Source organism: Alosa sapidissima, chromosome 20 (genome assembly GCF_018492685.1).
Source record: "Alosa sapidissima isolate fAloSap1 chromosome 20, fAloSap1.pri, whole genome shotgun sequence".
NCBI classification, from domain to species: Eukaryota; Metazoa; Chordata; class Actinopteri; order Clupeiformes; family Clupeidae; genus Alosa; species Alosa sapidissima.
Window position 1 is genome coordinate 9943245 of NC_055976.1, and position 25765 is coordinate 9969009.

The 25765-nt window shown below is 43.3% G+C and overlaps 4 protein-coding genes across 5 annotated transcripts in view; 3 read left to right on the plus strand and 1 right to left on the minus strand.

Moving 5' to 3' along the window:
- Positions 1–734: 734 nt before the first annotated feature.
- bbs12 (Bardet-Biedl syndrome 12) lies at positions 735–3656 on the plus strand. Its single transcript, XM_042075315.1, has 2 exons — positions 735–1065; positions 1535–3656. Exon 2 carries the CDS (start codon positions 1535–1537, stop codon positions 3518–3520), a length of 1986 nt encoding a protein of 661 aa, XP_041931249.1. The 5' UTR covers positions 735–1065; the 3' UTR covers positions 3521–3656.
- Positions 3657–5580: 1924 nt separating this feature from the next.
- On the plus strand, positions 5581–13881 carry fgf2 (fibroblast growth factor 2). The gene is made up of 3 exons (XM_042074719.1): positions 5581–6325; positions 8359–8462; positions 10593–13881. The coding sequence occupies exons 1-3, from the start codon at positions 6148–6150 to the stop codon at positions 10776–10778; spliced, it is 468 nt and encodes a 155-aa protein (XP_041930653.1). The 5' UTR covers positions 5581–6147; the 3' UTR covers positions 10779–13881.
- Positions 11112–21993, minus strand: nudt6 (nudix (nucleoside diphosphate linked moiety X)-type motif 6). Its single transcript, XM_042074718.1, has 5 exons — positions 21673–21993; positions 20859–21062; positions 16279–16334; positions 13310–13364; positions 11112–11967 (listed from the first exon to the last, which is right to left on the minus strand). Exons 1-5 carry the CDS (start codon positions 21917–21919, stop codon positions 11582–11584), a joined length of 948 nt encoding a protein of 315 aa, XP_041930652.1. The 5' UTR covers positions 21920–21993; the 3' UTR covers positions 11112–11581.
- Positions 21994–22291: 298 nt separating this feature from the next.
- spata5 (spermatogenesis associated 5) overlaps positions 22292–25765 on the plus strand; it is a 98711-nt gene continuing 95237 nt past the window's right edge. For both annotated transcript variants that reach the window (XM_042074827.1, XM_042074828.1), the window contains exons 1-6: positions 22292–22529; positions 22947–23071; positions 23501–23658; positions 24202–24260; positions 24399–25073; positions 25584–25713. In XM_042074827.1, coding sequence (XP_041930761.1) covers positions 22382–22529; positions 22947–23071; positions 23501–23658; positions 24202–24260; positions 24399–25073; positions 25584–25713 — 1295 coding nt within the window. In that variant the 5' untranslated portion in view covers positions 22292–22381. The remainder of the gene's footprint in view (positions 22530–22946; positions 23072–23500; positions 23659–24201; positions 24261–24398; positions 25074–25583; positions 25714–25765) is intronic.

Genomic DNA, 25765 nt, shown 5'->3' on the forward strand with positions numbered 1-25765 from the left:
CAGGTCTGGTTATTCCTTCTCTGTTTCTGGGTTTTTGCCGGATTTGGGTTCGCATTTTTCACGACATAGCTGCTACAGACCTTTTATTTATTTTCTTATTTCATCACACATCAAAACACACACACACACACATATCTGACTTTCTCCAACTTTTGCACATCTCCATAGAACTTTTTATTTATTTATTATTATTTATAAAAGTTCTATTCTGCCCACACACATCTTCACTGTCATCACTCACACATACATCATGCATACAGTACTCTGCTTGCAAAAGTAAGTCCCCCAAAAAACCCCACTTCTACTGCACTCCCCCCCCCCCCCTAAATGCACAAATAGGCTGACACCAGACATAATTTCACTGCATTTCTTACATCCAGTAACTATATGCATGTGACAAACTTCCTTGTATCCTTGTAAGCCAAGTCGGCGTCCGTTTTGCAGTCTTCTTAGAAACTAGCCTACAATCTGACTACATTTTGAGGCGCGATTGGATACTTCCACTGAGTCACATCCGGATTTATCCGGTCCGGGTTCAGAAAGTTGCATATTCGGTTTTTCCGCGGAGAAGCGATAGAGGGAGACGAAGCACCCACCAAACAACCCAGAAAGTGTTGTAGAACCATCCGAACGACTCTCAACCTGCATAATTAAGGTCATTTTTGCTAAAATTGTTGCATAGGGCTTCTTTAAAGCAAATTGTACTTTTTGAAAGCATGTTGCTTTGATACAGTGACCCAGTCCCAGACGACTAGAGCATGTTTCCCCGAAGAAAAATAATGATTGGAATGAGTAGGCAATCAATGTGTATAGCCTTTATTTAACAAGCACAATCCGAGTATTGTTTGCAATCCATCTGCAGTCTTTGCTCTCAAAATAACTCGATGGCTGACAAAAAATACATAAACCCACAACTGCGCAGCTGACTTACCAGAGCCGTACGAACACGCCCTGTCTCTTAGCAACCAGTCAGTCTGGAGATATCGCACATGCGCATTAAGGCCAGACTAATCAAAAAGGCTAGAAAGGAAGTCGGTGACATGAGGAAAACAGGACCTAAAAGAGGTGTGTGTTCAGTTACTGCTTTTAAAAAGAAAACAAACAAACCCTGGACATTGTCAAAGTATGCACACAGTGTCTACTTCTCTGACAGTACATCTACGTTTACCAAAGTGACTTCTTTGGTTAATTTTTAACTATAGCCAGTTAGCAGGCTAATCCTGCTAACACAATGAGGAATAACGTTAACTTAGTTACTGTGTTGTGAAAGCTAAAAACGTGTGTAGGCTAAAGGTTAAATAGTCCCAACGATGCATTTCTGTATTAGGCTACATAAATACGCTGCATTATGCACACTGATGGCAACCTAGTTCTGAATATGAATGATCATCTGTCATTTCTGGGGTGTTGCAAAAGTTATCACTTAGCCTACCTGTCAAACAAGTCAACAAGAAAACCAACGTTATTCCGAACTCTAGCAAGAATGAACCTTTTTAGTTTGACACATGTTTAACATGCCTTTCATATTTTACAGATGTCATATACAGAAAACACCTCAGGAACAAACAACAGACGCCATGTAGGGCTGGAGCAGTTAGTAACACTGGCAGCAACTGCACACACCTTCTTGGGTCCATGTAAAAGGTACAAATTTATCAAAGATGACACCAGCGGGGACTCCGTCATGGTATGCTCTAGTTTCCGACTCTTGGAGAATTTGGACCTGACATGCTCAGTTGGGCAGCTGCTCAGTGAGACTGTCCTGGCACAGCAGAAGGTGTTCCATTCTGGGACGGGCCCTCTGCTTTTCCTGGTCGGAGCGTGGAGCAGGGCTGCTCTGGAGTGCCTTCACCAAGGCATCGCTGTTCGACACATCCTCTCTGCCATGTCTGAGGGCTTGGATACTTGTTTGCAGGTCTGCAGAGCCAGAGCTGTCCCTGTTGAAGATGTCCCTCATTTGGGAGTTGCACAGAAGTGGAGTGCACTGAAACCCCATGCTGAGGATCTTCCTTTCAATGGTCACCCATTCACTGAAAGCTGTCCGGTGTCTGAGCTTCAACCAAATGTTATGCCTTTAGCACAGCCCACTTGTCAGGGCAACTCAAAGGTTCTATGCAAACAGACTGGGACACAAGGAATTAAAGCTGCTAGAAGCAAAATAAAACTCACACACAGCAGACATTTCACTTCAAATGAAACCACTGAATCGGAAGGACCCACCACACAAAGGCCAGTGTCTCAACTGAACATTTCAGAAAACACAGATCTGGATAGCCTTGCTTTTGCTGTCTCCCACGGTTGCAACGAAGCAATGGATTTAGTCCTGCAAGCAAGCAGGATTCAGTCAAGGATGAATGGACTAGGGCAATCACACAGGACGTTTGATGTCAGTAAGTTGGTCACATGTCCACTACCAGGTCTGCCAGAGGACCATGCCTGTGTTATGTCTGGTTATGTGGTCCTGATGTCTGCTGAGCAGGCTTCCATAGTCAGTCGTTTAAAAGACCAGAGGATGCACATTGTGCTTCTGAATGGAGACCTCAGTGATAAATATCGCCACCTGGGTTTCAATAACCCAGCAGGGATCAGGCATGTAACCGATAAACGTGATGTACACGGAGTGAGTCGAGAGCATGAGTGGGTGAATAGTGCTTTAGCCACCCTTCTGAAGTATGACGTCAGTGTTGTCCTGGTTAATGGAGTAGCCTCTGAGCAGCTAACAGACCACTGCTGGAGGCATGACGTTCTGGTGATCGAGCGGGTCAAACCGGCCGTGCTGCGTGACTTCGCCCGGGCGACCGGCGCCGTCCCAGTCTCCTACATCACCCAGGTGAACGAGCGGTGCGTTGGTGCCGGCGTGCGTCTGCAGGTGTGGAGGGAGTACCGCCACAGCGGCCGTCGGACAGAGTCCTCCAGCACGGCGGTGAGCGTCCTGGCTGAGCAGACTGCCCTGGTGACGGCAGTGATCACCAGCTCGGTGCACGGGAAGCTGCAGTCCCTGGAGGACCAGTTCTGGGCCTGCGCCCACCACCTGCATCAGGCGCTGAAGGACGGCAGAGTCCTCCCTGGAGGGGGCCTGGTGGAGTTGCACTGCATCCATGAACTTCAGAAGCGCATTGATAACTCTGGGAACAGGGACAAAGATGAATGGCAAGGAGAGCCTTATGTAGGGAAGGTGCTTCAGCTGATGATGGATGGCTTGGTCGACTATGTTTCCACTCTTCTTTGTAATGGTACACAGGTTTCATCTAAAGTAGATGCATGGACACAAATCAATAAACGACTAAAAGACTTAAAGGGAGATTCAAGTCCTTATGTGAATATATTGGGATTGAATTTGAATGAAGGGGCAAGTTCAGACACTATTTGTGAGAGTGTGTATGATAATGTGACTGTAAAGATGGAAGCCTGGAGAAGAGCTCTTGATCTGGTGTTCCTTGTGCTTCAAACTGACTCTGAAATAATCACTGGCTTTGATGCTAAAGAAGACTTTGAATCACATAGTTTTATGGTTCTTTGAATAATAGGTGTAATGTGTCCTTTTGTGTATGTGAAGAATTTGTAGATTACTTTTATATTTAATATTTTTCACCCCTGAAGAATTTTGTAACTGTTATTTTGTAGTGTATAATATCAAGAGATGGAATAATGAGAAATAAAAATCATACCAGTATTTGTACCACTGTGTTAATCTGTCCACATTTCAGGGTTGTTGGTAGAAAACAGATTACATTGATATTGAGTTTGATCGGTACAAATGAGTGTATTTTTTGCCACTAGGGGGAGCCAAACCTTATGGCTTTTATGGGGATCTGCCATAGCTGGCCCACTGAATTCTAGTGGAGGACTCACTTCCCTTATACCACTTAAAAATCTCTGATCAACACAAGGTAATGCCAGTTGTTTTGTAAGGTCACTATTTCGAAACCATGAATGTGTGCTGTCTAAAAGACTATTCACCCACCCTGATGTGACATACTTGTCTGGAACACACCCTCAGAACAAATATGTGCCACAGATATATTGGAGGCTGTAGTGTTGTTTGTATGGTCTGGGATTGTCATGCACAGTATTATTGGTCCTCGTCTGCACACAGGATTTTATGGCTTCCATTCCAAACACCTGGCCTGGAAACGTGGAGGGAGGCTGCAGACGCTTGGCTTGAGACTGTCTAGTCTGGTTTGTCAGGTCAGGACTATGTTTTGGAACTGTGGCCCTTTTGACTGCTTTATGACTAAAAAGGATGTCCGCGCTGTGTCATGTTGTGAGATGACAAATCCATCATGCAGAGCATGAAAGGACCCCTTTGTCGCTTCGTGTGATAGGTCAACATTCTTTCTCTGAACGAGACACACTAAAGTCACTCTTAAACAGTAGTGTTTTTCTTTAACCAACCAATGACTGCTAAGGTTTGAACTAGCAGGTCTTTTCTCACAGTAAAGGGGAGGCGGGGGGGATCATTAAGCACCCTGCACATTTGACTGGATGAATAAAATGGATTTGCCCAAATAGGGCAGTGGAAGGGGGGAGAGAGGCCAGTAAATGATTAGAGCGCAGAGCATGACATCTCTGCCCCCAGTTAAACAGTCAGAGAGAAGTGCAGCCACATGTTAAAAGGCCCATTCACGAGACTCGGTAAACATGGGCAACGATGAGATGTGTGCATAATGTGCCCATGTTTCGTCACTGGTTTTCTGTGTGCGTTGGTGGAGCTCAGGCTAAAATTAAAGACTAGGCCTCAATTACCGTCAGAGAATCCACAAATTGACTATTGATGAGTGTAAATGAATGATAAATGGAAGCTTATATTTGGATGTCTAATTTATTTGGTATTGGTTAGCATGTGTTTTGAATGGACCACTCGCTATGATCATTTGCAATGCTGAGTCATTGTTGTTGTTTCCTGAGTGTTTCTCAATTAATAAAGATGCCACTGGAATAACCTTGATCAAACATGGAAAACCATCATTCTATCATCCACAACATGCCTTTTTTCAAAGTCCCTTTTGTTGTGGTGAGCGTTCTGATCGGTGCATTGCATTAATGCACCATGTGCAATGATATTCAAGTGACCACCAATCCCAATTGTTTCCAGGGAATCTCCATCTGAAGCCAGGCACTTTGAAGCCAGATGTTCTTTGCCAAAGCTGCTTGAAATAGCCTAGCTGCTGCAAACCTGAAAGACATTGAGGGATCTTAATTGCATGATAGTAGCATGGTCAGATACACAAACCTTCCGCTAGCTTTGAAACCACACACACACTTCAAAGGGCTTTTTTGTTGAATTTTATTTTTATATCAGCAGCTATCCAGTTTCATAGAAGTGCTTCTCTCTCTGCCTCATTTTTTCAAACATTAGCACCAGACTCCTCCAAACTGCCTCAACCCCCCCCCCCCCCCCCCCCACACACACACACACACACACACAAACACACCTCTCTCTCCCTCCATTTCTTTCTTTCCTAGTCTGGATTCGCTGATAAAAAAGGGAAAGGGGAAAAGAGAGAGAGAGAGAGAGAGAAAGTGAAAGGGTGTGTGGCAAGCGCATGCGGACTGGAGGCCCACGGGGAAAGTCTACTCGTAGGCGTGCCAGCTGCCCAGCTGTAAACATTTCAGCACAAGAAGAAGAAGAAGAAGAAGAAGTGGAAAGAGGGCGAGTCGAGAAGGAGACAGATGCATCTCCCTTTTACCCTGACTCTGCTGCCTGCGCTCCATTAGCTGTCTCTCGGCTCTTTCAGATTGCATTCTGCAGAGGAAGGAGGGAAGAAAGAAGCAGAGGGGTCTCTCTCCGAATCCACAGTTTTTGGGGCGTTCCTCCCACTCCCGGCCCACTCCATTGCAATTGCACTGCCCTGCACCTCAGCGCCTTCAGAGCTCTCCTTGCAGAGCAGAAGGCATGCAGCAGTGGAGGAGGGGGCGCCTCTCACAAAGGGACTCTCTGACCCTCGGCTGATTAACTGGGAATCAGGTTCTCTCTGCGGCAGGAAGGCGGAGGAGCGGAAGGTGGAGGAGGAGCAGCAGCAGCAGCCGGAGCAGAGGCAGCGGAGGCAACTCCGCAGGCCGCTCCTGGGAGGCCACTCTGGGGCTGCCGCAGCGCCGAGCGGGAGAGGGAGAGGCAGAGGGAGGCCGAGAAGGGCAGGGGGGGCCATGGCTACCGGCGACATCACCACCCTGCCGCCAAACCCGGACGACGGAGGCAGCGGAGGCTTCCCGCCAGGGAACTTCAAAGATCCCAAGAGGCTCTACTGCAAGAACGGGGGCTACTTTTTGCGGATCAACTCCGACGGCAGAGTGGATGGAATCCGAGAGAAGAGCGACCCCCACAGTAAGTGCTCTTGGGTCGTCACGTTTCCTTCTGAGGCGCCAAGGGAGAAGGGGCCAGACAAAGCTTCTTTATACCATTCTAGGTGTCACAGGAACTTAATCCTGGGCTACTGATGTGACTTTTCCGACTCACTGGAGTGCACTCCATCCAGTGTTTTCGTTACGCACCGAGGGAAACTGTCCCACACTTATAAATATATCCTGCCAATCATGTTCTGGATGTTTTTTGGTTTTTTTCCATTTATTTTTCTTGTTCAAATACAACAACATTTTGTTTAAAGAGCTCATTAGATACAAATGCAGTGTTTTAATGCATTTTTGTGGGTTAACATTGTATACACACTCTTAGTTATAGTAGAACTCTGTAAGTGAACGTTTATGAAGCTCTATCATAAAAAGCAAAAATTGTTTAGTTACTGTTGTGTCATGTAGTAATGTCCAAGGTAGACACATAATTTGCAGGAGACTGGGACAAAAATACATTTAAACATGTCATAACGTTTGAGCTGGTAAATTAAATGAATGAACAAACAGCTAATGGCGAGGAAACATGAATTTACTCATTTCCACTTTCCACCATGTGGAAAGCTGTCCCCCATTACGTGTGCAGTGAGGAGCATCCATTCATTATGTAAACCTCTCTCAGTGAGCAGAGCTCCGTGCTCTGGGCTCAGTAGCAATGGCAGTCAGTGTTTAACAACTCCTGCCCAGGCAGTTAGTGAGACCCTATACCATGGTGTTACCACAGTAGGCTATAATCTGTATAATATGATCAGTATAATCAGACTAACATTGTATCAACTACATAATTGGAAAAAAATGACAAAGTAAATGAAAAAGTAACTAAGTGTAATTTCACTTTCACTTTGTCCTGGCAAATTTGGTCTGAATACAAACAAATTGGCAATATCGCTTCAGAGAGCTGTACTGTCTTCCCCCCGTCCTTGGCTGACTGTAATTTGAGGTGGACTCTATTCTTGATTGTAGCCCTGACCTCATGTGACCTATTCTGACCTCAGGTTGCCTCCTGTGTCCTGTAATACTCTCCCATGAACCATAGGTCAGGGGCCCCAAGTGTTCTCAAGCTAGGGAGTAGGAATTCGATTATCTACGTATTAAGACATTGAACAGGTGCACTGAAAACAGCTGTAACAAGCTTATTAATGGTACCAGACTGCATGGACAACAATGAATACAGTATAACTCCACTGGTCAGTTAAAAACTCCTATCTGTAGCCTCTCCCACAGAGATGATGTTTTTGAAACACCATACATATTTGGTTGAAAACACAATTGAATTTTCACATTTTTTGAATGTGCTGCTGGTGTAAGCCTTTGAGACTGAGTGGGTGTGTGATGATGAAGAGATGTCTACAGATGTTTCCGAGGATTCCTCTGCCTTCCGCTCGTGGTGGAACCAATTAAGATGGAATGCATGATCTATGACACACATTAGTATAGTTGGCCTGCATTCAGACTCTTTTGTGTGGACAGGTCAGGTTTCAGACAACTGGGATATGCACCTTTTTAATATAATTTGTAAGGTTGATGTCTTCAGTGTTCAGTAGGCTACAGTATAATACAGACAACACACACTCTACATCTATAATTATAGACACCTACTGTAGCTCTTTGGACAGTTTCATTGCTGTCAAAAACATGTCCTTTTAGCTTCCTGTAATTAACTGTACTCAGCAATTTAACATGTTGCTAAAGAAGAGAAAGAAGTAAGGACTATTAGTGGATATTATTTCTTTGTCCTAGTTGGAAGACTGAAAATGAAAGTGGTTTTGTACAATTATCTATAGTCTAATGAGTCAATTACAACTACATGTTTCTAATTTAATCTAATAAGCAGGTCCAGTCAGGGTTAATGGTCTGGTCATACTCAGACACAACTTTAGTAATAATCCACTAATTGCTTTCAAAAGTTGGAAACAGGAGCATGCCACTGTGATTCATTGGCTACTTGTTTTTCTTTTCTGTCTTTCCTTTTCCTCATTCTTTTCTCTCTACTCTTTCTTTTGGTTCTAGTCAAACTTCAGCTGCAGGCCACCACCGTGGGGGAGGTGGTGATTAAAGGCATTTGTGCGAACCGCTACCTGGGTATGAGTGGAGACGGAAGGCTCTTTGGAGCGGTAAGTGGCTGAGTGTGATGAAAGGCAGCGGCAAATGCCACAACACAATAACACCTCACAGGATGCCATTAACTGTAATCCGAATGGAAGCAGCTTTATTGTAAACAAAACAACTTTAATTATTTTGCGCACATTATCTGTTTACAAGCAAGTACAGACACAATGCTACTCAGTGGCTTGATCAAGAGTGGAATTCACCAGGGGGGAGTCCAAGAACTTTGAAATTAGGTTATTTCCCTGGAAATTCATTAAAACTTTAATCCAAGGTTGTTTTAGATACTCACTTGGCCGATATACCCCCTTGTTAGTTAATGAGGCCAGCTACTGCCTTCTGTGCTGAATAAAGTTCCCATGGGTGAGTCAGACAGACAAAGTGGACGCATATATGTGGTCTTGTGGTTTTGAGGGTTACCTCACAACTCCTTTCAAGCCTGGGCAAAGCTTTTGCTCTGGGGCCTTAACGAATAGCTCCTGGCCACCCACCGACACACACATGGCACCTCCACTGATGTGGTCAGTTGAGGAAGGACTTGTTAACACACATTTCACTCCTGGGAGATGCCGAGCCACACGTTATCAGATCTTGTTTTTACAGGTTTGGAGTAAATAAGTGGATTTATTCATTGTCAGTTTATAACCAGCCATAAGCTATTCCACTGAATGATTCCAAGATGTCCGTCCAGTCCCTTATTTAGACAGTGATACTAACTGTGAAGTGAATCCTACAGTATCAAGTTTACTCTCTATGACTTTTAGTGTTATGAAGCTGAGAGTGTAAACCCATGATATGTTTAAAAATGTTCAAATCTGTTTACTGAAGTGATAAAAATGATGTCGTTGTTTCTCACAACGTGTCTTGTATCAACCCAAACTTTATAGTAGGGCCAAGTCGGGTAAAGTTTTGCTATGATATGAAACGGACGCCACTGCCAAGTTTCCGCCGAGGTCTACCTATTAAACACGACCGAGGACAAATTATGTCTATTTATAGACTCATCATGTATTTAAGAACTGTTCGTTCAGGAAAATATGACCACAGGTTAGAGTGCAGTCGCAGTGAAGTTAAGGTACCTTCACCATAAAGTCAGAGCCTCTCTTAACTCAGAGTGCCGAGACACCGGCAGACTCCTCTACAGTGGAACCACTCTTTTTTGGAATGGGCGTGGGCCATCGAAAGAGGTCTCCAATGGCAACGCAGACTCTTGCCAGATGCAATTGATGTCATCGGCCATTTGCGCCCTTGTCCACAGAATTGTTAGGCTGTGTACAGTATTTCTTGGTGTGTTCCCTGTTTTTCCCCCTTCTCCATTCATGAAGCACACTGAAGGGAGAGAGGGATGCAAAATGCCCACACTATTGCATAATAATAACACTACCACTCGCCTGACACAGTATTGAGAGAGATAAGTGAAATTGTTTGTCATGGTGGGTGAGTTTGCACTTTAGCACGGTGAACTATTTTTGCCACGGCGACTTCTTTATACCACAAGTATTGTTGTCCTGCAGTGTCTCCGATTCCTGACAGTTTTGGCAGTATATGAATCAACACATATACTCTTCTGACAAACATGGTGCAGCAGAGCATACCTTATGTTCAGCAGTGCATCTGTAAGCTATATTGATGATAAAAAAAGACAAATACAGTAAGTGGCCAACAGCATCTATAAAGGGAACTAGTGTTAGAGCTAGTGAACAGTACACTCAGGAATTTCCTGAATTACTTATGTGAAGGAGACAGCAGGCGTCACGGTCCTTTTCTCTGTTTTTCCAAAGTCAAACGTACATTGTTCTGGGAAGCCTTACTCTCAGGGGTATTGGCAGTCCACCATTAGGAAACTTTTTTCTTTTCACTGAGTCAATATAAATTATAGGTACTATATTTCTAACTATACTGCTTTGGACTTTTACCTTTTTTATTATTATTTTTCTTGATTATTAGGCTGTAGCTTCATTTACGATAGGATATCAATTTCCGTCATATATTTCACTTCCTCTTTTTAAATAATTGCTGCTTGCTTGCTTAACATTGATTGTGCTCCTCAGCACCAAAGTACCTCTGAATTTGGCCGCAGGACTACTGTGGTAAAATGTGGCCTTTCTGATGTCTCATTTCATTTTCACCCCATTCAGAGACGACCGACAGACGAGTGCTACTTCTTAGAACGCCTGGAGTCCAACAACTACAACACCTACAGGTCCAGGAAGTACCCGGACTGGTACGTGGCACTGAAACGGAATGGCCAGTTCAAGCTCGGCTCCAAAACCGGACTCGGGCAGAAGGCCATTCTCTTCCTGCCAATGTCAACCAAAAAATGATCTGTACCCCGGACCTAGGAGCTGCTCCTTAATGTCTCAAAAGGGATCTTGTGTGTGTGTTTTTTTTTTTGAGAGATGTGAAAAAGACTTGAAGATACGGTCTGTGCGACCAGCAGCGTAATGACTGATCCTGCAGCTGAAGTTCCTAACCAATGGGAATGTCACTACAATAACAAAATGTGAGTCTAACTATGGCTGCTTGATTACTATAGAATGGTGTATTTTGATATAGTCTGAATGGTTCACCGTTATTCTCTTAATATGAATGCTTGTAACAATATTAGGTTGTAAAGAATGAGTGACAGAAAGAGAGAACTACTTACACTACACAGATAGTTTAAAATTCATGTTGGTATTTCATAGGGGTCCAACTTTATTTAACACTGGTTAAATACAGACCTAATTTACAATACAGACCTAACTTCAGCATAGCAAATTGTTGTTTGCTATTCAGCATTGACACTTTTTGGCATTTTAATAACATCATAAATACCCCCCCCCCCCCCCCCAGTATTGCTGGGATGATCCAGCTCATATTAACCTGATGATCATCCTCATATTAACCTTTGATTCATGTGCAGAATTACCACAAGTGAGAGGGCATGTGGTTCAGTATGAGAGTAATATCCTGTCCAGTGATTATCACCCCAGTAACACCTCATCCCTTATTGAAGTAACAGTTCATAACCATCTGTGCCTACACCGCGGCCTGGTGTGAAAATCCGCCCACCGGTCAGCCCTTCAAGTACAGCTGATGTGCGGTGTGGTTTGGTTTGGTTGTGCCCGGTGGGTATACGGCCACATCAGGCTTGCTTGGTGAGCTCTGGTAGCTGCCTGTGGTAAAGCTGGTAGAACATTCCAGAATACACGGCAGGCAGTTCCTCCACGGCGAGGTCGATGTGGTGGAAGCCATGCTGGAGTCCGTGGAGGAGGAGCCGGGCGATGCGGCTGGTGATGGGGGTGGTGGCGGAGGTCTTGGCCAGTTCGGCCAGGTCCAGCCACTCGCAGCGCAGGCACTCCTGGGTGCAGAAGTTGATGTCGTAGGTCAGGGGGCTCAGGCGGCAGATGAGGTACATGTCGGACATGCCAAAGGCACCCGGATGGCTGTGCTGTTGCCGGATGCTCAGGAGGGAGCGGAATTCGGCTTGCACCCCGGTCTCCTCGAAAACCTCGCGGACGGCCGTTACACCTTACGAAACAGGCAAATAAGAATGGAGTAATTAATCGATTGACTGAAATTCTTTATTGACAGAAGTGTACAAATGACATTTTTCGTATAAATAAATAAATAAATCCCTATTTGATGACTACAGTTAAAGTTAGCATCAGACAACCATTCTGAAAGTCAAAACGATGAGACACCCCCTTTTTCATTACTCTCAGTGAGTGGATCCCAATGCCAGGCCACTAGCCATTCACCCCTATTGCCTTGATTAAGACAAGATTGATGGGCAAGACTGATTGCCCTGATTTGCTGGATCTAGGGAGGCCATTTTGTGATATTCATCATCATTTTAATGGTTGAGTTTTGTCTTATTGCATAGATAGGTGCAGTGATGAGATTGTCATCAGATCTTACAAAACTGTTCTGAATTTGCATCGCTGACTCCACCTCTCCACTAGTTACTCCCCAATTAGAAAAGATGCTGTTGTGTTTTCACTACTATGTGGATATGAAAATGCACAGTTTGGTTACACAGGAGGTGGTTAAACATCAATTCATTCATCAATTATTTTCTTCTGTATTTAGAAATGGTTTTAGTTGAATGTTTTCTGTGGCTACAAAGTTACTGTAAGTTGGTGAGTTATTTTTTTAATACAAGAGAAGTTTCATGGCTTTGCTTATCATTATAATGAAATGCTTCTTAGGCATATTTCAATAGTTATATCTTAAAGCTGCTTTGGAATGATTGTAAATATTAACAGAAAGAGACTGTCACTCATTATTACTAGTTTTAACATTTTAACATTTCAATACTTGAATGTATATTTTAAGAGTATTGTTTGCTAAAAAATTGTTTGCTAGCATTAAATGCAATTTTGCATAGGATAACAACATGATCTTTTCATTTGAAGTGATTATGCCAAAAAATCGTTTTTTATGCCAAATCAACTGAATATAGGGTTTTAAACCATAAACCAAAAATATATGGGCTTAAAGCCAGAAGAGAATGACTGGTGATAGGTGGATTCTAAAAATCTGAAAAACAGAATTTGACAAGCTAACAATACCTTGGAACAACAAGGAACAATTAGAGCTTTTCCATATCCCACTAAAGAGGAAGCCATTGGCTTAGCACATTGCTAACATCTGACCAAACCGCTGAGCAATTTAGCATTCCCCACAAGCAATTCCACGGTAAGTCCACATTTCAGCAATGTATAGAGTGAATAGAGAGCAGCTACCAGAAGTTTGGGTTCTTGACAAGATGAACACAGTACTGTTCTGTTAGAATACAATTTTTTTTAACATTTTGCCATGTGTGACTGCTGAGGAAATGATCTCCAGTATGTGGAAGAAAGGTACTTACCAATGTTTTCCCCTGGATCGGAAAGGCCCCCAGGAAACTTCCAGGCGTTTTTTGTCTGAAAAGCATAACATCTGAACGTCAAAGACATACTTCATAGTCCATCCCAACAATGCCACATATCTCTGAAACAATGTTTTGTATCATGTTATCTATAGCTTGCCTACTTCCTATAGAGAAGAGCTAACACTTAATTGTATTAGATTTCCTTGTGAATATGCTGTAAAGCCAATTAAATGAACTTAAGAATCTACTGAGTTCCACATCATGATTAATCTTTCTTTACTGTTATTTATAAACAGACAAAATGCTGCTAGTTCTAAATTATAACATAGATTTTTACTTGTATAGTTTTGGAATTGACAACAGTATTTGAAAGCTACACTTTAAGTTTTCTCCTTTGGAAGATTTAAAAAATATATTTAATAAGCTTTATTTTATGAAATGTAATGCCATTTATGCAATTTTCAGAACTACAAAGAATCTAACCTTGTAACATGTTTAAACCTTGTCAACATTAAAATAATGCTATTTTTCTGAACATATTTTATGTGTACAATAAAGACTGACATCTACATCTTTGAGTGATGGTATTACTGAGTATACTCACATAGGTCAGGGGAGTCTAAAAAAAGTCATTTCAGATGACTGGAAAGAGACAGGTACAAGTTTAAGTTACATACAAAAAATGTTTAGGAAATCTTTACGTCCTGACCAATGACTGATGATTTTAACACCGTGACACCTTTCAAGAGACTGCTACAGTTGGCTGAGTGGGCTTGGAACTCAGACGAAAGGCTTTGCAGTCAAACACGCCGTGCAAGTAGCTACAGGGCAGCAATCTGGAGAGCATTATGGAGTGGCAGAGCAACTGAGGCTGGAATGGTGGGGGATGGGAGAGAGTCAGCACATCCCCTCTCCTTTGGTGCTCAGTCCAAGAACATTTCTAGTGAAATCTAACAGTGTTACATTGTTTGAGTTTCTCAGACGATTATGTACTTACATGCTTGTTTTCTTGTGCTGTAACATAGACATTAGTAACAATGATGGGATGCCACTCTAACAACACCAGATATCACTATTTTATTTCTTTTGTTATGGGATTAGCTATTTTAGAATACTTAGAACATTTTCTGGGGGCCAATTTCAACAAGAAATTTGAGAGATACACGTCATTGTTGTGCTGCCTACGCTTCGGTTACTCACATCTCTGAGCGATTGCACCCGCAAAACAAAGTTTCCGCTCTCCTCACACAGAGATAATAGCTGGGTCCATCTCACGCGGCTCACTTTTGGTTTGCACCAATATAAACCTGGAATAAGTTACCACACGGAAACTGGCCAACAGTGATGATGGTACAGAGCCAAAATGGACGCATGGGGCCCCCTTCCAGTAAGTGATAATAGAGGAACTGGCGTCTGGCAAGGAAGAGGGGATTGAGTTTGGGAGGAAAGGAGAGATAAAACCTCATTTCCAAAGAACAGTGGCCACCACTTCTGAAAATGAAGACGCTTCCAAACCAAAGTGGAAAGGGGGTTGGGGGTACACATAATGGTTTTAACTAGTCTGTAAATAATAGAAATGAAAGAATCACACCGATGCCAAGAGACCCCTGTGATTTATGGGAGTTGAGTTGGAGGAAAGATACCACGTTGGATCGTCAGCAAGAGCGCTGGAGCACTTTGGAAGCACAGATGGATTTTACAGAGACACAAGTCAAAAAAGGTTTCATAAACTATGGAATCTCACTGGATGTTGGTGGGGAAAAAAATATCACATCAGCACTGATGATGCATAGATTTGTTAATGATCCCATACAGATGGGATTGAGGTTTGATGTTCTAAACATCCCACATCCTGCAGCACTACTCCCACAAAAGCTCAATTTCAGGTCTGAAAAAATTGAAATTCCTGAATTATTGGCAACATAACATTAGAAAACAGAGGAAAAATTCAGTAACTTAAAACCCCCTTCAGAGAAAAGATGGTCCATCTGAAACCATGCTATTAAGGTTCTTGGGACACAGCAAACAATGTATTTGAAATGCTAGTGGAATGTACTTGGAGTTACTTGGAGTTTGTTTCAGAGGAGAATAGAGGAGGGGATGGCTGGTGAATGATTTATTCATGAATGAACATCCGTATGAACGCTAAGCCCTTTCATATGAGAAGTGATCGAGAACATCTAACCAAAGTTAATCCCTAATTAAAAGGCGATTATTTACACGGACCAAGTCAAGTGCGTCAAGTGTGTAAGGATTCTGTCACATATTTCAAAGTAAAGCACTGAACTACATAAGTCAGCCAGAGAGACATGTCAGACAGGGAGGTTAGTGAGCATGGCTTAAACAAACACACTTAATGATGGCCATTAAGCAGGAGTGGGAGGTAACAAGCCAGCCCGGCCTGTTTAGAGACCTAGATGGACATTCTTCACGTATTACTCAGATCCTCTTGGCAGGTGTACTAAAGGACTTAATCTGTGCCACAGAGGTTTTCAATTTTCACGAAATTTGAAATTCCTGTTTTACATTCAGGTCAGAGGATGACTCTCGTATTAGTAACCACGGTATTCACGTGTTGCCGATGTAAAAGAGGAGTAGGGGTGTATGGGGTGAATGTGACTAAAAGTTGTATGTGATAAGCGCTCTTTATTGTCATGATTGTTTGGTTGAATGTCATGAAAAGATTTACATGAACATATTTGAAATTAATAGTCATATCTTTGAACACATCTCCAATGGGAAAAACCTTTTCTAGTTGGTATTGCATTCTTTCAATCAGTAGTTTAAAGATAACACAGGCCCTCAATATTAGGTGGTTGTTCCAGCTGTGAATTCATGCATCTTAGGCAGGTGACCATCTTATAGCAGTTACTCGTCAGTCTGTAACATTTCTCCTCCTATGTGATGGTGGTCAGTGTGAGGGGAAGGGAAGGTTCATTGGAATACTTTAAATCAAAACACTCTACCTTGTTCTTGTCTTGGACAACTAAGACCTTCCCTTTGGACTCATCAACAACGGCACCTTGGGTAACAAAGATAAGTCACAAAATCAAGTAAGTACACACGTACACGTACATGTACACACACACACACACACGAAAACGCTCATACACATGCACACTCCTTGGGACAGAGGGAGGGCAAGAAACTTATTTTAAACGTAATCATTGCAATGAATCAGTTCCTTGGTTTTTATGGAAATGTTAGCGGAACAGCTTCCAGGCAATCAAGCCTAAGCCTCTGGATAGAGATATGATTAGCGGGTCTGGAAGAGCCTGAAGTTAAAGCAAGTTCTTGTTAGTGACCCGTGTGGAGTGATCACTCGTAGAACCTGCCAAGATTGGGAGGACAAAAAACTGTCACATTATGCATTGGTGAACACATCGTGAGCACATCATGTAAAACATGTTCAACAACAGGGAGTCAAAAGAGACTCTCTCTCTCTCTCTCTCTCTCTCTCACACACACACACAGGGGCGTAGCACAAGATCCTGGGCCCTATGCATAGGCAGTCCTGATGGGCCCCATAATAAATATAATTAAATATATTCCAGACTTTTTTTAAGGGCCCTCCCTTCCCTTGGGGTCCTTGTAATCAGTACTGGTTTTACCCACAGTCCGACGCCTCTGCTCTCTCTCTATCTCTCTCTCACACACAGGTATGTGGCAAATAACTCTTAGGTCTGGAATACAAGTAAGGGATGACGTCCGCCGAGGTGTCCCGATATACGGAATTAATGGACGAGGCGGAGGCAGAGCCATTAATTCCGTATATCAGGACATCTCGAAGGCCGTTATCCTGCTTATCCCCCAGTTGCCATTATAGGCAATAGGCATGCCTTTATAGCATTTAAAAGGCTCAGCTTGTTTACAGCTGATTGCATTGTTGCTAAGCCTGCTTCCAGGCTCAACCGTTGTTTCCAATGGTTGTTATAGTTACCATTTAATAAGCATTGATATGGAATGGCAATTCACTTTTTTTCCCCCGATCTACTTCATAGATGTCCCATTATTCAGAAATAATAAACACCCTACCAGTCAATCAGAAAAGAGTATTCCTTCCCTCTGGGTGATAATATGGGTGTCTTGATCTTTTTCCTGTAACTTAACTGGTGCAACAAGATACCAGCATCATCAAGGCAATGGATGCAGTATCCAAGCAGCATCACATATACTAATGAGACGAACTATGCTGTGTGCTGGATAGGTGTGAAATAAATAAATGTAATGGAATCCCATCAGGTCATTCATCAGAAACCGTCTGACCAAACCACAGCTCGCCAGCGAAATAGTGAATCCTAACCTAAATGAAACACACAGTCTGTTTCTGTTTAGGTTATTCAAAACATTCATCATACAAGCACCTTCAAAGACTGAGCCATGGCTGAGGATTATGTTTCATATTCTGTAAACAATAACTCCCTCTGTCCTGCATGTAAACGGTAAGACTCCCCCTCAGCCTCTCAGTATCCCACTCGGTCTGGTCAGTGTCAGTGCCTGCGTCGGCGTCAAGTGTCGATGTCAGCGTTGCCATGGTGGAAGGTGGGCGGCCGGGCTGAGTCACTGAGCCACTGTTGTGAAATATTTGCTGTCTCTCACGGCATGCTAGGCCGGATGAGGAGGCGACCAAAAGCATGTCTTTGATAGTTGTCATGTTTTTTTCCTTCTTTAGTGATTTTATGAATCAGTGTGTGAGTTTTTTTAGGGCATGGCTTCAGAGAGAGTGAACTTCATTATCCCCCTCTCTGTTTCTTTCTATCTGTCACACACACACACACACACACACACACACACACACACACACACACACACACACACACACACACACACAGTACAGGGTGGGGCATAGAGGGGTGGGGCATATCAGGATGTTGGGTAGCCCTCTCTCTGTCACTTGGCCCTCTCTGCCCTTCTTGGCCCCTCCGATGGAAATCGATGCGGTCATCCGTGCCACCGGCCACTGTATATCGCGACACGTTCACAGCCTGTCATTATGGTGGCCCGTGCGGGAACGTTAGCCAGCCTTCCGCCCCAACTTCCTTTGCCGTGAAGCCTTTTGCTTGTGGCTCACTTCCTGTGGGATGAAGTTAAGATGCAACTGACACCAATAGGATCTGTAGGTCGCTGAGAGGGACAGTCCGCAACAGCTGACAGTGAGTCCCTGAGTCACACACGTACTGTACACACAAACACACACAAATGCACGAGGAGGGAGGGGGAGCCTTTGGGTGAACTCTCAGTAGAGTTCAAGTACTGTCATTTTCTAAAGCCTGTGTAACTCCTGCCGCTTCAGTGTTATGAGCGTCCTGCCAACAACACCCACAGAAGGTCAGGGGCTCAACCCTCTATGGAGCAGAGAAATTAACTGAATGTGATAAACGACATTCAATCAACATCTCAATTGCAAGAGGCTAATCCAACATGATTATTTGTGCTTGTAATCAAAATATTATGAATCATACGTATTGCAAAATGCTGGTGAAAGTAATGGTTCTGGTGAAACAAATACTTCCCAGAAAAATGGCTGCAGGAGAGTCCCGTATTTAAATGACCTACTTTGCTGAAGGAGTCCAGCTGGCTCGCCAAGGAGACTGTCATCATCCCACTGGTGCTGCTTTATGCAAGGCCGCTTATGTTACAATTGTTAAGGGAAATGACTAAAACAAACAGCGTGCCGCCTATAAAGCACCACTAAAAATAACACACTCAGTTACTGAAGGGGAAGTATAGTGCTATACACAGACAAGTTCAACAAATCGAGATCTCAAAATGAGAAAGGTTCAATCAACTTCTGACCCCAGTGGCCCAAAGCACTGATAGAAGACAAGACATACTGTTTCACCACAGCCTCACCAGAGAACCACACCAAATTCTAAGTCCATGCTATATGAAAGACCTCCATTATGCAATGCTGTTCTCTAAGGAATGTCTAGCACCCTTATTTCTCCATGGGGGCCCATTAAAAGACCATACATAGGCTATTCATTCTACAGAGATTTAGCTGAAAGCATGTTATTCCCCAGCAAGACTATGATAATGTGGGAGGCCTTCTACCACCTGTCCAGAAGATGACATGGACTACTAAATGACAAATGATGGTGTTGAAGAGGGACATAGAGTGACCAATGAGTGACTTTAGTTTCCAGCAGATTGACACTGACAGTTGTTCATATTATCTGTTAATCGTCACAATACCTTTAAGAGGTTAATAAAAGGTTAACAACACTTTTATTAATACTTCCTGCCTCTAACATAAGGATTGTTAACAGTACCACATCCACATCGTCACTCCTTTATATCTGCATCAGTGTAGATGTCAGTATAGATGGCAACTTCAAATAATTTCTCTGCCTCACCACGGGTGAAGCTTGAACAGATGCCTTTTCAGCTCTCTATTAGTGGCAACAATTGTCCGAAACATGTTCCCGGATTATGGAATGGTGGTAAACCAACTAAAACCACACTTGCGCTCAATATTCACAAATTACACAATACATCCCCCAGATGAACAAGGTGAGGTAATCTCTTTCAGTAATGATGATCCTTCAGAAGAATGCAAGATCTAAACCAGAAGACCCCGTGGCCCCTGTGGACCGAATTTGGACATCCTGGACAAATCTCCTGGACAGACATGCTCCGACATGCCCGAACTGGTTCATTCAGGAATATTTGTGTTGGATCCTAAAAAAGAATCTCAATTTGCCCTCTGCTGGCTAAACCTAGGACTGCAGATTTCTCTGAGGGCTCATGTCCAGAACCAATCATCTTCCCCATAGCTTTCTACACCCATTCATGTTGACCAAAGTGGATTTTTGAGAAGGCCGAAAAACCCACTGCTGAGTACATATAGCATATTTGTTACAATGAAAAGCTATGTCCAGCTATCGGCACTGAGTGAAAAACCTGAAATATAAATGCTTCAATGAAGAATATGGTAAGGGACATTTGTACTGAGAATTATGACATATGCTGTTTTAAATGATCTAAATAGGAAACCATTCAGTCTCTCCTCTCCCATCTAGCTGACAGGTCCCTTTTCCAGTGGAAAAGTTAAGATGGTTGGCAAAGGTCAGTGTGAAAGTGTGAGATTCTGACAAGGAGCCATGTAGTGCACCTCTGCATTTAATGCAGCCATTTAATCCTGACCCCTGAATATGATGGTGCTGATCATACTACTCTACCTTGCACAGCAGCTTAGGGATTTATGACTCGGGTCAAATGAACTGGATCTCCTGTAATTCTGGATTTGACTCTCAGTGTGAATTGGCAGGTTGTGGTTGTGCGACGAAGAATGATTCTGCCAGAGGCGCACCAACTCTGTCATGACTCATAACAAGGGGAAAGGCCTGCACATGCTGGGTTCAATGGCTGGTCATCAGGGCAGGAAAAAAAAAGAAAAGATACTCAACACATACTTAAACACGCGCGCGCACGCGCACACACACACACACACACACACACACACACACACACACACCAGAAAAAAAAAAACACTTTATTTCTGGAGGCCTTCAAACCCGAGCTGCTTCTCTGCATGACAGCTTACCTGCTACCCCGACTTGGTGAGTGGCAAACCCAGGCAGACGACTCTCTCCCTCCCCCATCCACAGGCAGAGTACAGCCTGGTCGTTGCGGGCATGGTGGAAGGTGAACCCGTGTGTAGCTGCTGCAGACGCCAGTCGGCTGAGAGAGATGGGTATGTGAAGCCATACGGCAATCTTGCCCTCTCCCCTCCATGAAGCCAAAGAATCTGTTACCATGCAAAGCAGTGGCTGGATTTAGTGATTGTGGGTTAACACCAGCCACAAGGAAATTTATAGCACATCATCCCAAATAAAATAATTGCCCCATGTTACATAACTTTAAGCTACTTTTAAGAATGTGGATGATTTGTATTCCATTAAACTAGGCTGCTGTTGCATGAGTGGCTGACTAAGTCATTGTGAAAAAAGGATGCCTTCTCAGTGCTCCTCCAGCCATAGGTGTAGCCCATGTAGTTAATGCATGTGTCAGTGCAAAGCACAGACTGTAGGGTGAAGATCACAGACAGCACTGTGAAAAAAGGATGCTTTGAGCTCTAGCTCAGCTTCTGTTCTCTCACTTGGTGCCAAGGTGAACTTGATCTCTGGCTGGCTATACTCAGTTTGAAGACTACAGGATAGAGCAGAAATCACTGTTAACGTGTAAAGTTTGGTATAGTGTCCCACAAGCAATAGCTATGTGATTATGGTCGTTGTTATGATTGTGTTGCAAGAGTAGGCTACTGATTAAGATCATCGAAAATATATGGCGAAATGTCTTCCAATAAATAGCTAGCCTACCCAACAACAACAAACAAATTGCTCCTAAATTTGACTTGCCGTTGAGAAGACTGCTGAAGGCAGCTTCACTGATGTCCGGTGGGAAATCACGGACAGTCACACCACCAAACCGGTCCACTTTCCCTGGCAATACAGAACTCGTCGGCTGTTCATTGTGAAGCTGGAACTGCTTACCGAAACACGAGAAGGGGCGCAATGCCCTCGATGACAGCCCGCTAAGTGCATACTTTTGCTTAGAAAGTATGCATGCAAAAGTGGGCAATAATTTATTACAAAGCCGGACCATCTCATCAGATGGTCGATAAATAAAAAAAATACTACAGCTATGCTGTGTTAGCACCACGGTTACCAGCTTACATAAAGTCAGGTCCAAAAGTTGTATAAATACCGTATATTATAGAATATCAAGTGAACTAGAAAGTGAACAATATAACAACCTTTTAACCCTAATATTCATAACCTTTTTAAAAAATGACAAAACCCTAATATTCATTTAGAGGAGGCTATAATTACGAAAAACACGTTTTCGTAAACCTATGGTCATAGTACTTAAGCCATAGTTGTCTTTGTCAAATTATGTGTCGCTACGCTTGTCTTTCCTCATTTACGGTAAAGAGGGCGGGGATGCACTTTCACCCCTCTGATCAGGAAGTTTACGTTTTGTGCGGCATGTGCATGGACCGTGCTTGCTTGCATGCTTGTCAATGAACCACTTAGTTACTGATGCTCCCCTGATTTCGTTTAGAAAATGTCATCAAAGAAAAGTAAAGGCAAAGGTAAAAAAGCAAGCGACGGAGATAACTCAAGCCTTAGGAGTGCAGAAGATGCAGATAGTTCTGGAGTTGGAGGAAATTACAGCAACGGAGCTTTAAGTGTTACCGACTTCATCGAGAAAGGTAACAACAGTAAGTTAGGCAGCATTCGTAGCGAACTATCATTTGAAAGTTGACTTTGAGCAGAACATTAAATGTAATGCATAGCCGTTTGTATGCAGAATTAGATTTCATTTTGTAAATGTATCTACGACGTGATCATCCCAAATAGTTGTAGCCTATTGTAAACTAATTGACAACTATGAATTAACTCTATGGTTATATTTGCACCTGGTTCCAAAGCATTGCTAATTAGTTTTATTTTTTTTTTAAGTTACCTTTGACATCAGCGCGTTCTTGAAGGCAGACCATTACAACTCTGACAGCTGATTTGCTGAGTCAGGCTGAATCTCATCTATCCTACCTACATGTCTCTGATCTATTCTTTGCGTATGTTAGTGCCTTATTTATGTGGTTTTGTTGTTGTATGTTGTATTTCAGCTGATGAAAAAGTCCCTAAAAGATGTAGGTCCCAATTAGCACAGCTGAGTCTGAACACAATGAAGTCAGCAGGTGTGTGCATCGGAAGACCAGCTCTGCTATCCTCAACCACAGGTCAACAGGAGGTATGTCAAACTAAAGAATTGCTGTGTCCAAGGCATGGATTAAGTCCTTTTCCCCCCTTCCAGGACCATAGACTCCAACATTTAGATATACTTAAATCACAAGTCAAACTTCTGAGCAGTTGTTTCTGAGGTTCACTTTTCTTTTTGTGTCATCAGGATGTGGCTTTTTTTTCTACTGTTAAGGCTGATGAAATACATCTTATCATCTGATAATCTGGTTAAATAGCTGTAATAACATTAGTAATAGATCAGTCATTCATCTCGGCTTAGTAACCGGACCTTTGTAATAAGTCATAGTACTCAACATTTTCCAATGACCTTTCCTACCGAATGCAAAGGAAACAGTGATGATATAGTGATCGTGAACAGGAAGCTTGTACATTACTTCCAATTGTATGAAAATGAATGCATTTGTGTTGTGTTGTTCAGGTGTGCTTGGCGTGGCCAGTTGGAGCCTTCCCCTCAAGGAAAGTAGGCCTCACAAAAAGCATCCAGACAGGCCTGCGTGTGAAGCCTGGGGATGGAGTTTTCCTCCGCCCAGTGACAGGGCCCATTCTGCAAGCAGAGGAGATTGAACTCTCCCTCTGGTAAGAGACCAGAAGAAACACTTTAGGCCTTAAAAGTGAACTTGATACTTTTGTTGAGACTAAAGCTTAACATCTCAAAGTAAATATGCAACTGTAGGCTAGCTGTGAATTTCTTTGACGTGTGGCTATAATAACACTACACTAAAAATAGGACTGATTCTATGTACTTCTACTAGTATAAATGATGTGATTTCTTGGAGTTTTCTATAAACAGAATGTTGCAGTAGTAGCTCCCATGCTTGTCTTGATAATTATGATAGAAAAGATACAAGCAGGATGAGAATAATGTTGTGTATTTTTAAGTGATTGTAGAGCAATAGTTTTTTCAGTGCTTGATGACAGTTTGCAACTCTTGAATGTTTATTCCCATTTTGTGAAAGTATGTTTTAGTAAAAAAAAAAAAGTAAGCAGTTGACGCCATCTGCTGGTGGAATTTATGAACATAACATTTTGAGACAAGGTTTTGAGACAGTGCAGTAAACATAAAGTTTGTGATGACAATTATTTATCTAACTGTTGAATGTACTCACTGCATCTTTCAAGCCAAGAGGACAGTACTCTCAACATGGAGGACTTCAGCAGATTTCTTCTACGGACCCTGGGTAAGATGGAGTGTCTTAATGTGCTTACCAGAACTGTTTTTCAGTTGGTTTCATTTTCTTTCATTCTGTTTCAAAACTTCAGAATATACAGTCAACATGTGTTGTCTTTATTTACATATATGTTTTATATTAAATTAGATGGGCGGATAGTCCTGCCAGGAAACACCCTGTCTGTGACCTTCTTTGGCCGCCCCTGCAGTGTAATTGTAGAGAAGGTGAGGGGGGTAGACGGACTGTCCCTGGAGCGGACTGCTGCCCAGAGCAAGGCGGACACGACCTGCCCGGGTGAGAACTCCACGCTGGGCTCCAGCTCCCTGGACGTCTCCCTCCAGCTCAGCCTCCTGAACCTGGAGGACCAGGACAAGAGCATCTCCGAGAGCTGCAGCACCCCTGCTAAACCAGGTGCACCTCCAGCGCTTAGCACCCCCGTCAGGCCTGCCGCACCCTCCCCCTGTGTGCCCGTCTGCGGAGACAGCCCACTACCCAGCATGCCTCAGACCCCCACAGACGCCCTGTCGGAAAGCATAGCCAGCTCAGAGCTGGGGGACGGGACGTTCGGACCGAAGCTGCTGGACTCGGACGCTGCCTCAACGGCTCCACCTGGTGGCGTCTCCGATAGTGACACTTTTTACTGCGTGGCTGCCAGCACCAGACTGAGGCTCCAGGACCGTCTGACGGAGAAACGGGAGCAGAAGGCCCCCGAGGCGCCCAGGGTCACCTACAGCATGATCGGCGGCCTGAGCAGCCAGCTGGACACCATCCGAGAGACCATCGAGCTCCCCCTCAAGCATCCTGAACTGTTCAAAAGCTATGGTATGCAGAAAGGGGCGCCCCTTACCCAGTCAGCACTGCAGTTTATTTTAGTGTGTTAGATAAAGATAAGCAGTCCACAGACATTTAAGTGTGATGTAAGTGTTGGCCTAAGGATGTGTGTTGTTAGTTAGTGGTATAGAGTACATTAATGATTTTTCGGTTTTTCAGTAGATAAGCTGTAAATTCACAGTAATATTACTGTATGGAGTTTGTCTGGATCTCATGTACACACTCCCCAGATTGATGAGAGGTTAGAGAGTAGTGCAAATGTTTATTAATGTTACGTTCAGTGGTTTATATGGTGCAGTTACGAACATACAATATAGCCGCTGTTTTTGAGGGACGCCAGAAAATCATGTCTGTAATGTTTCATTTCAACCAAATGGCAGTGACATCTTTTGGAAAACAAATACATGTGTGATTTATAACAGGACTTAATGTGAGTTATTACTTTGGGTATTTGATGCCAAAAGCAAATCTGGTTCATGGCCTGTGTCTCCTTCCTCGTAGGAATTCCGGCTCCGAGGGGAGTTCTTCTCCATGGCCCTCCTGGCACAGGGAAGACCATGATTGGGCGAGCCATAGCCAATGAGGTTGGAGCTCACATGACCGTCATCAATGGCCCAGAGATCTTGAGCAAGTAATGACTTAAGCAGAAAAGATTCTGTTCGCATTTTATACTTCCATGAAAA